Genomic DNA, 17,111 nt, shown 5'->3' with positions numbered 1-17,111 from the left:
GTCACAGGATGGATGGGATGAGGTTTTTGTAGTAGATAATAAACGAGAGCTAATGCAATTGTACATGGTACTTCGGTAAAATTTCCATACGCTTGCTGCCTGTATGCCAAAACTATCAGTTGAAACTGATGGGATTGCTCATCTCTCACAGAACTATTTCCACAACTGTCCTAAGAATGGAGTATCGGGCTCTGCAAATAAAAACAAAGAAACAGTGATGGCCCTATGCAAAATACATCAGCAACAGACCCTGATGTGGGAAGAGGGCTACAGAAAAGAAAAGGCAGTCTCAGTTTAAAAAAAAAAAAAAAAAAAAAAAAAAAAAAGAGGCGAAAAATTGTGAAGGATGTGAACATTTGTGAACAGTAGACTTTCTGGTAATTTAAAACCTTATGTTCTGAAACAGGTTCCAGTAAAAAAATTTAGAAATTATTTGCTTTGCTGCCACTGCATAAATTGTCTGTACAGAATTTAGAATTTACTATTTTTATATTGTCAGCCAATAAGCTGGTGGCACTCTACTGAAGAAATAACTTGTGTAAACATTTACATTAACAAATGTTTGACATATCACTGTCTGTGCTATCTCACTTGTGGCTACTAAACAGACCTTTCAAACTGTCCCTTAGGTTCCTGATGTCATCAGCAGCATAAGACAAGTCTCCAAAGCAGCACTGAAAGAAGATGCCAAACCAAGTAAGGATAGTGAAGATGCCTTCTATGACTCCCAAAAATTTGAGGTTTTGTACTGTGGAAAGGTGACGGTGGCTCACAAGAAAGCTCCCTCTACACTAATTGATGATTGCATTGAGAAATTCAGCCTTCATGAGCGCCAGCGCCTGAAACTATTAAATGAGCAGCGGAATAACGAGTCAAGTTTGGACTTACCCTTGTGTGAAGGAAATGTGCCAGCTTCTCCATCGGATAGCCCATTTGAGGAGCTGGACAGCCCAAATAACACTGCAGGGCATGCTGCGATGTTTACAATCGGCAGCCAGACCAACTTGACCAACCTGGCCAGCACTCGTGGTTCCTTTCCAGAGCGAATTTTAGAGGACTCTGGCTTTGACGAGCAGCAAGAGTTTCGCTCCCGGTGCAGCAGTGTCACTGCAGTTATGCAAAGAAGGGTTCATGACACAAACCTGAAAATACAGTCACGCAGAAGACATGCAAGTGCACCCAGTCATGTTCAGCCCTCCGATTCTGAGAAGAACAGGACAATGTTGTTCCAGGTGTGTGCTAGGATGAGCAATTTCATGTTGGTTTTGCACCGTATCTTCCCCTCTGCAGTTTGAAGCTGAGACAAGTTTTGCAAGATAAGTAGTATGGATCCACTATGGTTTCATGATTTGTCATAAATATTTATGTGTCTGTTCATAAATGATTGGAACACAAGTAGCTGAATTTTCTTAAGGAAGTCACCTCAACCCATGAGCTCAGGTAAATTTTAAGAAAAAGGAATTACTTATGGAGTAATTACTTATAGGAGCAGAGTTTCTAGGGACATGATGATTTTACATGCAGTTCTGGTTTGTCTGTATTGGTTAGATCTAGGATATAGCTGAAAAATGTGAGTATTCTTTCAAAAAGAGAATTGATGAAGACTTCCATGTGAACAAATCTTTTTGTGTGTGTGTGTGCAATTAAAAAGAAGCTCGCAGCTTCACATAAGGCTTTCACAGCCTTATGTTTGAGCTAGCCCCTTTATGATGACTTGTACTGATGTTCAGCTTGTCTTTCCCAGATGAGCACTCAAACATCTCTGCACTGAAGACTTCTTCCTTCAGACCTCATGGTTATTTCTTCTCTTGCCTGAAGTGCATTTGACACCTTCAGAGCTTGTGTTGAGAAAACAAAAGGATACTTAAAGGAGGTGACCCATAAAAGGAAAGATCTTTGGACCTTAAAATAATAGGGGGCTAAATGCCTGGGTTTTGTCTTTCCATTTGCTTTAAAGATCATTCTTGCCTTTTATTCTCGTGGGGAAATGCTAACTGAAGTGAGAATGCATTGCCCTTTAGAAAGCCACAGCTATCACTAGTAATGAAAAGGATTTAGCTGAGAAATTCTCCTAGCTGTATGGAATAAGTTCCATATGCTTGAGAAGCAGTTTGGGAAAGCTGAAAGGCAGCTTGCTGCAGAACCTACTCTTTCTCATCCGGAATTACTACAAAACCAAAAAGTATCACCTTAAGATTAACGTACTTTTTCAGCCAGTCTATGGTATAGTTTAAAAAAAAATCAATAAATCCACAAATTCTGTTTTTTGTTGCAGCTTTTAATTTAGCCACATTGTTTACTAAAGGTTTTAGTATTGTCTGTCAAACGTGATCTTTGGACCAAAATAACTCAAAAAGAAAAGGTGGGGGAGAAAAGCTGTCTTCTTTCCAAGTCTTTTTCCTATTCAACCAAGTGTATTGTTCTTGCTGAAATATTCTTACTCAACATAGGCTGAATTATGGCACCCTTGTTCCTCCTGAGTTATGCTGAAGGTCCTCTATGTGAACAAGAAAGGGCTAGATTGTGACATTTTTGTTGCTGTTAATGTTATGCCTCCAAGACAGTCATAAACTAGACTTATTTTTCACCACCCGCCCCTCTCCCCCCCCCGCCCAGGATGGAAGGTTTGAAGTTAACCTCATCAGTCCGGACACCAAATCTGTTGTGCTTGAAAAAAATTTTAAAGATATCTCCTCATGTTCTCAGGTAAGCATTAATAAGAAGCAATATGTAGATCATCAGAAGAAAAGGAATTTATTTGTTCTTCAGCTGGGTGGCCTTGCTGGTCTATAGGCAGCAGAAAAAAAGAGTTGTAGAATTCTTTTTCAGCATTCTGTGCTGTTTTCCTTTGTTCGGTCTCAAAGGCCTTTTTTTAAAATAGTTTATCCTATCTAAATTACCGTGAGTGAAAGTCAATTGCTGTTTTACCCCATTGGCTCCTTAATTAAAAAAAAAGGAGGGGCCAGGGAGGGATTTTGAGTGTTTGTGACTAATGTATATACAAATCCTGCATGACGTTTGATACATCAACTTCTTTGGGGAGAACAGCTGAAGAAATTGGATATTAAACTGCAACTGCTTCATGAACGCTTGCAGCAGGCTTGAAGTACTGATTTGCCTTTACAAGGGTGAGAGCTGTTATTCAAATTGGGGCTTTCATTTGTTTGGTAGCAGTTTCAAGTAGATACTGCACAAAAATAATGCAATGTCATTCCCAAAGAGCTTACGTACAGAAAAGATGAGCGCAAAATAACCAGTCTGAGCTGTGGTAGTGGAAACTTTGATCAGAAAACAAAGTATAAACTGTTCTGCTTAGGGAGAGCATTGGATATACTTTTGGAAGTAGCTTAAACTCCGTTTAGGATGCTCTAAGTGTGCTGTCTGTGAGCAGCTAAGTTCCTGAAAGCCTCTGGAATGAAAGGAGGAGAGCATCAGATCAGCCCTCCAGAAAAACAGCAGTTCCTCTGCATCGTTTCTTCTGGAGAATATGGTAGTAGATGAACCTAGCTATGTCCAGTAATAAATAAATGTATCTTATAAAGTCAAATGTCAGGGCTGAGGGATTCACCGTTCTATCTTGCTGTTGTTCAGCAGCTGTTACTTCTGGCACTTTCTGTGCCAGAGGTCTTGTTTTATTACATTATTCTTTCATTTGCCATGCACATGCATCACTTCAGGCCTCCTTAAACATTATTATTCTAGTTTAAAGTACACTTCCTGGCATGCTCTAAACCTGTATTTCACCCCCAAGTGCTTTCATTTTAATGCTAATAACAAATCTGCTCTTGCATGATTGTGCTACCAATGCTAATACAAATTAAGAACTGGTCAGTACTTGTAACTCAGGTGGAGTCTTGAGCTACCACCTAAAGGTCTAGGCCCTTAAGTAGAGTCTGCTGTTTAACTACAATTTGTATTGCTCTTGGTAGAGAAAAAAGGCAAATGCAAATACAGAATGGGACAGTATAATCAAACAAAGACTTATTAACAGCTTTATAATAAATACAGATCAAAGAGATTCTTAAAGCAGTGGTATGGAAAGCAAAATTTGCAGATGGCTTGAGACTTCTCCTGCTTTGTGGGTGTACTAAGCTGCATAAAAGTGACACTTCAACTTTATGTATTGGACTCCTGGGTTGCGTGTACGTGCTGATAATAGTCAAACAAAACAGCCCTAAGCAGGGACAACCTTTGTTCTGCTGACTTTAAAGCATGATGAAGACCAGCAAGACCATGGCAGACCTACAAGGCCTAGCTTTCCTTCAGTAAAATAACTGTGTACAGTAAATACTGTTAGGTAATGCTATGTGTTGGGCTTTGGAGTGAAAAACTCCACCTCTTCACTTTCATTTGGAGCAACACTTTTTGTTACTCTGCATGCTTGAATCTCAAACAGGCACTAACAATACTGTGGGGGTTTTGTTGCTTTTTTTTAATGCAAAACGGCTACTTTAGAGAAGTCAGGGTTTTTTCCTATGTTCAATAGAAATGAAACATTAATTTGTTCAAGACTAAGGATTTGGTTAAATAAACCTCATCAGTACTTCTTTTAAGAACTCGGTGCTAGCCACAGGGCTTCTCTTTTGTGCATTTATAGGGCAGTGATTTACTGCGTATTGTGAGACTGCAGCTTAGGAGTGTTTGTTCTTCTAAGCTTTACAAATGATGAAAGGGAGATGTTCTCTTCAGCTTGCATTCTGGATTCTTTTAGTCTTGTCTAATAAAGATATTTTTATTCTATAGCTTAAGTATGGTTGATCTGCTGCATTCAGTTCATTATCCACACTCCATATAATTGTCGAAGCAGCAAATAGAATTGATGATAAATCCCTGTGTGTGCTGTCTAAGCTCAGGTGTCAGAGAGCTGTAGAAGTTTTCTTGTTGCAGCCTGACTGACCTTGAGGGAACCCAGAACAACAAACCACTTTGCTCTTTTGGCATGACAGGTCTGGCCACCCTCAAAGAAATGTGATGGAGGTACTGTTAATTGAGGAACGTACTGTGCTGTATATGCTTTAGTGGTGCAAGTGTCACATCCGTCTCCCCCACAAACGTTCTGCTGTGGAGACTGAGAAATCAGAGAGCAGTAGACTTGTTCAGGCACTGTCAGCAGTGAGGGAACTGGCATCTCACGGAACCACCTTAAGTAAATATGTTTTCCTTGCAAAACAGAGGGCAACACTTCACTGTTACATAGATCAACATATGTGTATACATCTGTTGTTTCTCATTTTATGCTTTTAAAGACTTCACATGTCACAGGAAAATGGGTTCAATTAAGTCAGGATTAGTGTGGATTATGGTAAACTAATGCCGTTTGTGCCATCTTAGATGTCCTCTGCACCTTTGTTAAGTTTTGTTTAAGTAGCACAAAGGTAAGTTTTGGAATTTTGTTTTTAAAAACCACAGTGTGAAGGGACAATATGTTCAGTCTGTCACGTAGTGCATTACCAATTTTGTCTAGAGTGTTTTCTGTAATGACAAGCAAGCTGTTTAGGCTCCTCCCCTCTTTTACGGTATAAGTGTTTTCTTTGGATATGGATCCAAGCAACCAAGTTCTGCTTTCTGTTGTATTTGAACTTGAGGGATTAGGCTTTCTTTTAGAGAAAAGCCACTATTACCATACTCAGATAATAAAAACATTGGCAAAAGCTTTAACAATAGTGAGTCATGTTCCCTGAATTGAGACTGGAAATATAGTGCTTCTTAGGAAGCAGCTCTCTGATCTTCTCAGTGCTGTTTTTAGCAAGGCAATGTTCCCTGTCAAGCAGTTAGACTATGATCTTGAAAAAAACCATCAGTAGTAATGTGTAGTAAGTCTTGAAACTTCTGGTATGTAACTCAGTCTCAAAGAATTTATTTAAGAATTTGGTTGGAATTCTGCATGTCACCACTCATTCCTAGCTCTTTTTGGAGTAGTCCAAACTTGTATTACAGGATAGCGAAAATCTGTTGCTACTTTGATGCTACTCCAGTCCCATGTTTTACCGTGGGCTCATTACATCAAATTTCCACTGCAGAGGCAATTCCAAATACAACCTAGGATTCTTTTGTTCGCTTCCTTGAAAATCCAGTTTTCATAATAGAAGAAATTCAGGTCCAGGTCTATTGCGGTATAACTTCTGTTTTGATTGTGTAAAGAGCTTTATGTAACTTTTAAATGCAAAAAGCAATTTAAAAGATAGCTATTGTAGTTGTAAAATAGATCATTAGGAGTATGCATTTATAGTTCCTCAAATTTTCATGTTGGCAAGTGTTGGAGTCTGGTAAATATTTTTACGATCACTTTGGAAACTAAACCTGTTTATAAAATACTCCACTAATGCTGTTTTTAAACTCTTTTAGGGTATAAAACATGTTGATCACTTTGGCTTCATTTGCCGGGAATCTGTTGAACCTGGGTTAAGCCAGTATGTTTGCTATGTGTTCCAGTGTGCAAGTGAGTCTCTGGTGAGTATTTATTCATGATCCTAACCTTCCCATCAGAGGATATCTGAGGCATTTTCTAAACCATGGGAGTCCCTGTTATTCTGCTGTGTCAGCTCAGCCTCAGTGGTCACGTCTTCTCAGGTATGAGACTTCGATTGTGAATGTGAAAATATGCAGTAGGAAATGCATACATTCTGTTCATATATGCCATATCCTGGTACTCTGCTGATGCATATATCAATAACAAATAGAAAAAATCCAGATGGATGAGTTAACGCATGCATCTGTGGGCATATTTGGACTCTATATTTGATTGTAACTTTCGCATTTCTAATTGTTGACACACTTGGTTCCCCATTAAACCTGTAATTACATGTATTGAATCAGTAACAAAGTTGATGATAAAACCTGAACATGCTTTTCAGGGTAGGGTTTAAACTACTGTCCTAATCCTGCATATGTCTTTAGCCTGCTCGTAGCTTTAGCATTTTCCCTGTAGTCTGTTTCGTTCCTCAGGAGAAGAAAATAGCATCTGATCAGAGAAGAAGGAAACCATAGTATGTGTGGATGTGTGTAACTATAAAAAAATTAATTGGACATTTGATAAAGTATGTATCAATCAATTGAAGTTCCAGGTGCCAGTGATATAACTGATACAAGTAGCTTAATAATGTGAGATGCATACAGGAAATCATTTTGGCTACTAACATTTTTATTTTAAAGCTCTGACACTTTATAAGAAGTTGGTTTCTGTTCTGAAACATGTTTGTTCCTGATGGCTGTGCTAACAGTTGCTAACTCTTTTTCAGCTAAACTTAAAAATCACTCTTCTAGCTAGCTGAAAATGTAATTTGTTAATCCATTGACTAGCTTGAGAGTGAATAGATTTAGGTCAATAAAACTTCAAACGGCTAACAGCCTTAGCTGAGGCTGCACTTCTATCAAAATGAGAGCCGATTTCATAACAAGCTCACTCTTTGTACTAACAGAAAATGTTACATCTGACCTATTGATAAATCTGACCGTGCATAATTCAAAGACTTAAAATGTGGCATGTAAAGAAACCACGTATTTATGAACCTCTTTACATATTTTAGTACTGATACGTGTGGGTATGCCCACATTGCAATATGAAATGAACATTCCTGAGCTACTTTCACATGCAATCGCTTGGACCCCAGTGACAGTTTGACTGTGGCAGGGCAGAGCTGTAAAACCTAAAGCTTTCCAGATTCTGTGCTGCCAGGCAGGCTATGTTGGTAGTCTTGTGTATATTTGCTCTAAACCTAGCTACAGTCTGTGCTACAGTTTTCATTATTTTAGTGTAGTCATAATCCATATACTTGGCACTGTTCTGTGAATCTTCCATTTCAGAGCCATTGTTGCCGACTTTTAAAAATTATCAGTCTGTATTGCAAGACAGATATTCACTGTTCAATGCCCTGCTTTATTACTAAGAAGAAAGAGCACCCAGGAATTACTGGTAGTGCTTAACCTGTGGGTTTAAAAAAAAAACAAAACAAAAAAACCCTAAACATATTGGGACCAAACTAATTCAAAAATTCAAATTCCCACGTTCAAGTGCTTCCCCCCTCCAAGTGACAGACCCTCAAAAAATGATTTTCAATGTTAGACTGCATGATTTCGGTCTCAAATATTTCAGCTTTCTTCTTCCTGCTTATAAAAAAAGCAACAGGTAGGAGCAAGGAGCTGATTCTGAAGTAGAATACTGATTTCTTTCCGAAGATTGTTGTCAAGCTCTTGTCTCCTTCTTTCCATGCTGATGCAAAGACTCAAGTAAACAGCTTTTAATAAGCATTGTATTCCCCTAAAATACAGACGGGGTACTCCAAATGCTTTGTATATAAGGTCTGGGAGTGTATCTGAATGAGTGCAAAGAAATGCTGTCACCTCAACCTTTCTTCCACAAAAGTTGAGCTTTTCCAGTGCTGGTATGTGGGAACATAGCACTGCTGTATTTGTGGTAGTGGCAGAGGAAAGATCAGGGCAGACTGCAAGGCAGGCCGGCAGTACTTAAAGACAAGCTGATGGTTGTAATGAAGCTGGTATCCAGTCTAGTAGCCTGGAGAAAAGTGAACTGCTGTGGAAAGCTCCTGTCTGCCAGGAGGATGGGTCCGTGGGGTTTTGTTCTAAAATGGTACAGCAGTGGGAGGAGAATCATTGAGAGGGAGCATGTGCAGTTTACAGGAGAAACTTGAAGCTAAAGAAAAAGAAATTAATGCTTTTTATTTAGCCAGCATATATTCAAGCCAAAAATTCCCACTTGCGGCTTCTTAAAACAGTGACTGCCTGCCCTGTAAGCTTGAGTAGTTGCAGTTAGATATTAAAAATTACACACTCTGATGTAACAACAACTTGAAGATGGTGAGCATCTACAGAAAAGTCAAAAAAGCTGGGAATACAACCTTGATCTCTTTAGAAGACAGCAAACACTTTTTTTTTTTGATTGTAAAGCACCTGTCTATGATGTGATTTATAAATCTAATTAGATGTATATGGCATGCATTTTTGTTTATATACTGTCTTTTCCCTCCTTCCCCTTTAGGTGGATGAGGTAATGCTTACCCTGAAACAAGCCTTTAGCACTGCTGCAGCTCTGCAAAATGCCAAGACGCAGATTAAACTGTGTGAGGCCTGCCCTATGCATTCATTGCACAAACTTTGTGAAAGAATTGAAGGTAGCAGCTGAGTTTATTTTCTAATTGTGTTTTTCTGATTATTCCAGAAGAATTTTACTGTATCTCTTAATTTTAATCAAGCCAATCATGTGCTTTCAACTTAAGCAATGTAAGAACAGACGGAAAAGTATCCCAGTAAGCAATTCTTACCATCACTTTGCGCTCTGTAATCATGCATGCGTGATAGCAGTAATGATATTGCAACTGAATATAGTATAGCTTGTGTTATAAATACATGCTTTTTCATCATTGTACCTCTCTTAAATGTTAAGCAGAGCAGAAAAACCCAACAGTTCCTCTTCCGTTTTTTTTTTCCGAAGATGCATTCTTTCAAAATAGATCATCAAAAGACAGTTGTGATCAAAAAGGGTCTTGCTTTCTCCTGTGCTTGTTCTTTCCTGTGTGGGGTTATTTTTTCCTTCTTTGCGTTTATTCTCTTGAACACTTCAAAACCTAGTTCATTATCGGAAATAAATGATTAAGTTAGGAGGTTAATATCTAATAAAGAAAGTTAAGGCAACTACCTGGCTTCAAATATGAATACACAAACCTTTGTAGTTTCTCTGGAAGTGAAGTATGCCAGAACACAGGCAAGAACTCTTACAAGACAGAATCTTTGAAAAAAAGTTAGTAGCAGGATCCTATGTTTCTAGTCACTCCACTATGTCTCCTTGCGAAGTATTGTATGCAAAAAAAGCAAATATGTTACACTAGTCTTGCATCTTCTGGTCTGGTGATGATGGTGCTGATAATTGCCAGTTCTCCCATTCATTAAAAGTCACTATTGCTACTTACCTCCCTCTGGTGGATGAAAAGGAAAGTATAAAATCTTAGTGGAGTGAAATTCTGTTAGGTTGTGACCGGTATTTTCCGGGTTTACAACAGATATTCAGAAGTGATAAAGCTTAACTGGGAAAGTCTTCCATCAGTGAAAAACTACAGAGGCTGCTGTATAAGGCAGTGTAACTATCTTGAATGCAGGTACTTGCAAGCCTGAGACAAGTATCCAGTATCAAAATAAAATCTTTTCTAGGGTAACAACTTGAGTACCATAATAGTAGTGTCATAAACTTTGTACTTAGTGACTGCAAGATTTATTTTAGTGTCCCTTTCTTTTTATCCATCTGCTTTGTTTAGAGTCTAGAAATTTATCATAATCAAACCCAGGGCTTCATGAGTTTGGAAAATCTTGATCTGTTCTGATTGCAATTCTCTATGAATGATATATACCTTGGATGGAAAAAAACATACATCTTCATCTGATTTGGGGGGTTTGTTTTCCCCACAGTTTTTGTAGCTTCTGAGAACAAGCTCTGTGAGTAAATGTGCGCTTTGTTGGACATCAGAAATTCTTTCCTTTATTCTTACGTCTTTTATGCTGCTCTTGCTTTTAAAAGTGACTTCAGTTCTCTGGTATGACCTATACCCTACCCTTTCCTGTAGAAATGCATCTAAACTTTTCAGTTAAAAACATCTGAAAACTTCTGAATATCTTGTGCATTGAGTATCTTTCCAGTTATATCCCTGATCTGTTCCTCTCTTCCTCCTCTCCTATACGGTTGTCAGACTTCCGTCTTAATGATCTCTTGGTGCTAGGACAGAGACATCAGTGGGCTAGGTAGCGCAACCTTTTACACAGAAGCCAGCCACTTAGCTGCTGCTAGTTCTGTTTTTACTGCTAAAGAAAGGAGACAAAACTATGTGGTTTAGCAAAACCTGAAGTGTTTTGTATCATGGATACTGCAGATATACAACTGTCATAAGTGAAACTTGTACAAACTCAAATGCAGGCTTATATTTTCTACTATCTTTTTTTCATAAGTTTTTCAAGAGATCGTTTGAGAATCTAGAAGCTTTTAATGTTCCTTTCTTTTCTCAGGACTGTATCCACCAAGAGCCAAACTTGTAATTCAGAGACATCTGTCGTCACTAACTGATAATGAGCAAGCGGACATTTTTGAACGTGTTCAGGTAATACATTAGATACTGTTGTCTCATATTTGAAAAACACCATGATAAAATGGACTAGACGTTTTTTCTTTTGATTATGTTTGTTTTGTTATGTAGTTGATCTAGAATTTATTATTGTTCCACCAAATATCATACTGAAATAGCATGCTCCAGTCTAACCTCATGTGTGATACACTGCTATCGGAAAAGTTTTTGTTCCCAAGTCTGCTGAGATGTTCTGTGTTCATACCCAGAGTATTTTTTTTCTGAGCTTAGTTCATCATCTGTAAATGCATTTCCCTACTTGAAAGTGATGTGGGAATGAGATGAGAGCAGGTGAGATATGCAGGTATCAAAGAGGTGGTTGGTACTTGCAGAAGCTCTCTTTTGACTTATTCTGAGATGAGATGTAAGCAAGTGCTCAAGCAGATGAAGTATACAGTAATTTAGGCTTCCAAAGGCTGCGTTGCTCTCTAGCTGCCTGAAGAAGGGAATGCCTGTTTGGTTTTTGTGGGTTCCTTATTCCATTTGTAAAGCTATACAATGGCAGACAACCTTAGGAAACAAAATGTTTGGCTGTAAGGCTCCCTCCTCTCCACAGCCTGTAACATTCTCCATATGGAAAGCTTTGGTCTATTTTGCTCAGGAGCATGAAGGCACACAAACAGTAGTGCAATCTGACACACTAATAGTGCACTCTGGCGTCTGGCATATCAATATATTAACTTCAAAGAATACATACATATGGAAGGGAAAATATGCAAATCATGACTTGAAAGAACTTTTTTCTTTGTTTGCTAACAGAAAATGAAGCCTGACAATGACCAGGAAGAAAATGAACTTGTGATCTTACATCTACGCCAACTGTGTGAAACTAAGCAGAAAACGCATATTCACATTGGTGAAGCACCATCGGTAAAGCTTATTTTTGTATTATTCCTCTCCCTCCTCCTACCCTATTAAATTGCAACCTTGAATGCTAGCAGGGCCACTGCTAGAGTTCATGAGGGGTAGCTGAAGCTGGGTATTGTAATTAAGAGAGGACTGTGAAAGAGAAGTAATTTGATTTGATTTTAAGTGGCATGCTTGGGGTTTTTTTGAGTTTGAGGGGCAGGAAGGGAGGAAAGAAAGACAACCAATTATTTTTAGGTCTAGATTTCCTTACAGTGTGAGGATACCTCTTCTGTCCTTTTCCTTCCTCACTGATCCCAACTCCCAAACAGTCATTTCTGGTGGGAATAGGGATGAAGAGGGCATTGGTTTTGGTTTAGACTACAATTTACCTAGCAAAGGAAATGGGTAACAGTATTGTTAAACTGGTATGCTTTTACAAGACAGTCTTTAGGGATGAAATGTGCCTTTAACTGTGGGGTCTTTGTGGGTTTGGTTTTTTGGGGGTGTGGGGTTTTTTGGGTTTTTTTGGGGGGGGGTTGTTTGTTTGTGTTTTTTTTAAATAAAGGCCAAGGGTATGTTGCTTATTATGTAACTCGGTTCAGCTCTAGCCTTTGGAGGTCTGCAGTTGCAAAAAGAATTGCCAAAGCTGAATTGTGTCCTTGTTCATTTCAACAGACCATTTCTAACAGTGTGATTCCAGAAAGCACCACCAGTGGTGGCAGGTTTAAACTTGACATTCTGAAAAACAAGGCCAAGAAATCCTTGACTAGCTCTCTGGAAAATATCTTCTCAAGGGTAAGATTAACAACTCATTGTCAGCAGCTCTCCCCGATATCCTTGACAGAAAAGACCTGTCAGATTTTTTGGGGTTTTTTTTTTTTTTTTTTTTTTGGCCTCAGTCTGATAAAATGAAGCAATATCCCTGTTGTGAAATCTGAGGGTTATGGCTCGGTTGATCGTGACTTAACTGTGCTAGAAAGTTTATGGTAAGGCCACACATACAGAGGGAGGAAAGGCAACTTTTTGTGAATAATGAACGTTCATTGTAGGTGGCAAGTGAGTTAACTGAGCATTATCAGATGAGTTACTTCAGAATAAAAAATATTAATGAGGATGGTTGCATGATCCCATAAAGAGACGTGTTATCTTTTTTCGAAAGTGTGACTAAATGTGCTGGCATAAACTGGAAATCTTTCTGTTCTGAGAAGTAATGCCTTACCTCTCATAGCTAAAATGACTCATATTGGTCACTAATAATCTTTAGAAAGTAGTAACAAAGTTGTCCTTTTGCAGGAAAAAAAAAAAAGCAATAGATTTAAAAAAAAAAAAAAGTGAGTTTTTCTTCATTTTAGTGTTGCTAGCCAGCTATGATGTGGAATTGCAGATAATTACCGGAACTCTCTTATATTAAATAGCCTTTTAAAGAAGAAGTCTGAATTGCAAGTTTTGCTTAGTGTCCCCTGCTCAGTAGGGAGAGTCCTGAAAGCAGAGAAGAGGCATATAGAGGAGTAACTGAAGAAGGCTGGGTGCCTGGGATCCAGTATGTCATTAGAAAGAAAGTGTGATGAGCTGTGAATACTGAATGGCGAGGTCTAAATATAATTTGGAACAGTGAAATTAAGTTCCTTCTGCTAGTAATTTTAAAAGTACCATGCTAAATCAAGGCCTAAGTTGCACTTGTCCTGCAGCTTATATGGGTATGTCATAAAGTAATCTGCAAACATAGGATGCCACAGGTGTTCCCTATAAAGGAGGCAAAATATTATTTGCCAGGGAGAATCCTTAGAACTGTTTGTACTTAAGGTTAGACGTGAATTTGACCTAGGAACGAAGCTAGCATTAAAACTCTTAGTCAAATCTGGTCTATGTTGTGTAGCAAGTTTTACACACTTGGGACTTGGTCTGAAGAAGAGAGAGAGAGAGCACGTGCAAGAGAGAGATGACAGTCAGAAGATCTGGATAATTTCAGCAGTCTGGAATATCATCAAACTACAGTCACGCAAAGGCTACAGTCATGCCTGTGCTGAGCCTGATTTCTTTTCCACATCTAAAGGGCATGTGACTGGAAAGCGATCTAGCTGTGACGGTGGGTCACTAACCCTGCGGTGGTTATGGAACAGGCGTACATCACTGGGAATAACACAATAAAGCAGCCCTGCCATATATGGATGTATTAGCACTCTGATCATGTCAAGGAAAAATCATTTAGATGAAATGCAATGCTTAAGTTGAAGAGTCTCTGAAGGGAAATTGCTTATTTATTGTTGTTTTTGATACAGTATGTTCCTTCTCATCAGGGCCACTGTGACATGCTGCATGTTATAGTGTAAGGATCCACACAGTCCATGATTGAGTTCAAGAGAAGTGGACACCTGAGTCTCGATTAGGGCCATTTTAAGTTTGCCATTTATGAAGCGGACTTGCTGTTGTGAGGAGGGTTGTCTCATCTTTAACTAGAAACTGCAAGAGATCAGGAACAGCAGTATGTTTGCGTCATGATACACATATAGGGGCTCATCCTTGCAGATCCATTTAAAGGTTACGCAATGCAAGAACAAGAAAAATAATTTACAGTACAGCTCAACCACTAATTATTTGGTTAAAGCAGGTATATACGACGAGTGTCTCTGTACGTGTATACTGTGTGTTATGTGTTATACAATGACTGTTTCAATAGTTCTTATTCTTCATCAGGCTATTATAACAAACCTAATGGATTGTGGCTAATTCCTAAAGGTGTTGAGGCACCAAATACCTATTGGTGTGCTGGGTTTTCCCCTCCTTGAGCCAGCTGCAAATCACATGGTATTGATGTAATGGGATGCTAATTATCACAAATATATTTAGTAACAAAGAGACCAGGAAAGAAATTCAGGGTTTTTTTTTTAAAATTGGCATTCAGCATCTTTTTGTAGATAAAAAGATTTAAGTAAAAAGTGAAAGTCAGTGTATGTGGGGGAGAGACTTACGCAGCCTCAATCTTAGCAAAATCGGAAATAAGTATGTAGTAACCAGCTACATAGGAACACTTTAAGTGGGTGGCTTCTTAGCTAGATGAATAGCATCAAGTGACATTTTAAGCTACTTGAAGGAGTAGCTGCTCACTACTCACCATAGGGAAACATTCTGGGTTCTGAGCTCTGGCTTCCCTTAGTCCCAGAGGAATGTCACTTTTTCACTTGTTTGTTTTGCTGGACTGATCTTATTTTTGTCAGGTTTGAACTGAAAACAGGCTGTGGCTTCCTAATGAGGTACCTCAGGAAAAGAAATATAACGTCTGTTTGACCTTATGAATAGATTTCTTCCAGCCCATGCTGCACTAACCTCTTCTGTTGATGTTGTTTTTTCTGAACCAAAAAGTCCTTCTTACAGTGCCAAAAGTGTGTGTTTTTAAAGCTAGTGAGAAACTTCCAAGTTATCCTTTGCTCTTGTTTTATTATGAGGGTCAGCGAAGAGATGCTTCAGGCAGCGTATTCATTGGTAATGAGCTTAAATGGGATAATGCACTTAAAGAGCACTCTTGTCTTGAAAATAAACCTTACCAGGATAAAGCAGGCTAAATAAATACTGCTGATGTTGACAAAACTTCACCTGTAGTTGCAAGCATACCAAGAGGAGCTCTACCTATAGTTTTCCTAAAACCTAGACTATTTTTCCCCTGATAAAGTACTGAAAGCAACTGACTTCAGCAGTCGGAATTGTCCAACAGCATACATCACCCACGTTTCATGGGAGTTAGTTAGGAGTGGAAGGTAGTCAAAAGTATTGCGGCTCTATCGCCTCTTGCTATGAAACCAGATGACTGTTAACAGTTTCAGCAAGGATCTGCTAATGCTAATTTCTAGCAAATTTGCCTTAGGGTTAGCTGCGTTATAACTGAAAAAGCTTGTTTGTGTCTGGTGCTGTTTGGCTGGATTTGCAACCCGAGAGTGGTTTTTTCCCAGTTTTAGTGCTTTTGTTACTTTTGCCGAGGTGGAATTAATTTGCCTGAAATGTCTAGATATGGAGTAAACTCTCTGTTTAGATTGTAGTATGTCAGATGCCTCCGTTAGCTGCAGTGCATGCACAGTACTGAAGTCTGGAGCCTTATGAACTTGGCTGTTTAAGCCAGCTCAGCTATTTTGTCTCAAATGGATGAAGAAATACTCAGTTGCTTCAGACAACAGAGCTGCAGGTTTAAAACTCCTGGGAGCAAGGGGGGAGAAGATACAGTTTTGCCAGCTAAAGACGTCACTGCTTGTTTGACATAAGGCAAGCATTGGATTTTTACGTGTCGCGTGCCTGAACTGTCCTGTGTTCACCTGCACAGCTGTTGCCATCTTTGCTTAACCTTCAAAAAAGGAGGAAAAAGACCAGATTAAATTACTTGCCTTTTTTCTTGCAGGGAGCCAATAGAATGCGAGGCCGCCTGGGAAGCGTGGACAGCTTTGAACGCTGCAACAGCCTTGCTTCTGACAAAGTACGTAAGAAGCTTAGTTAAAATTGGCACGTTTTCATGCACGGGTGTTAATGAAGCGTAAAGATGGCACTCTGCTTCGATTTGAAGGAAGTAGCACAAAGCACATCAATTTATAAAACTCAAATAAAAGTTTCCACTGGGAGGCGGAGGGTGTAAGAAAGCTGGCATATATGTTGACTTGAAGCTTCAGCTTTAATCTATTGTTTGATTGTCAGTTCTTTTTTTTCTACACTTCCCTTGCTTTTACAAAAAGCAGGGAATTTCTGGTCAGCTTCTGGCTTGTTTCACTGAAGTAATTAAAAAAGGTCATATCTCAACAAGAGGAAATGCTCTGAAGGTGAAGAATCCTTTCTGTAAGTAATAGTTGCTTTAAGGAAGTAAGAATTTTTGACCTAAAACCAGCTGTTGGGGATGTTGTATGGGGGTGAGCGGGCAGAACTCTGTTCACTTTCTTTTTATTTCCTGTTTTTAATGTTTTACCTCATGTGAGGATTGGTTGCTGGTTTTCCCAGGAGGTCAAGATTCTGTTATGGTTTTCGTGCCACAGTTACTCATAAACTGGCTGTGTAATAACAGTCTCTCTTCCAGGATATCACTATGACGGTACAGGAAGTATGCTCGCGATATGTCGAGGAAACTAGCTAAAAGCAGTTTCCCTAGTCTTTTCAATTCCTGTGTTT

At 39.0% G+C, this 17,111-nt stretch overlaps 1 protein-coding gene across 1 annotated transcript in view; it reads left to right on the top strand.

The window, feature by feature from the left end:
* Positions 1 to 17,111, top strand: part of TBC1D4 (TBC1 domain family, member 4) — a gene marked incomplete at its 3' end in the record, with an annotated part of 46,287 nt that overhangs the window by 6,181 nt on the left and 22,995 nt on the right. The window contains 8 exon segments of the mRNA XM_009582710.1: positions 630 to 1,232; positions 2,617 to 2,706; positions 6,346 to 6,450; positions 8,996 to 9,128; positions 11,008 to 11,099; positions 11,883 to 11,993; positions 12,648 to 12,767; positions 16,357 to 16,431. Coding sequence (XP_009581005.1) covers positions 630 to 1,232; positions 2,617 to 2,706; positions 6,346 to 6,450; positions 8,996 to 9,128; positions 11,008 to 11,099; positions 11,883 to 11,993; positions 12,648 to 12,767; positions 16,357 to 16,431 — 1,329 coding nt within the window.

The sequence above is a fragment of the Fulmarus glacialis genome, unplaced genomic scaffold, assembly GCF_000690835.1.
Source record: "Fulmarus glacialis isolate BGI_N327 unplaced genomic scaffold, ASM69083v1 scaffold3258, whole genome shotgun sequence".
NCBI lineage: Eukaryota > Metazoa > Chordata > Aves > Procellariiformes > Procellariidae > Fulmarus > Fulmarus glacialis.
The sequence above is the reverse complement of the archived record's forward strand: the minus strand, read 5'-3'. Positions and strand labels throughout refer to the sequence as shown.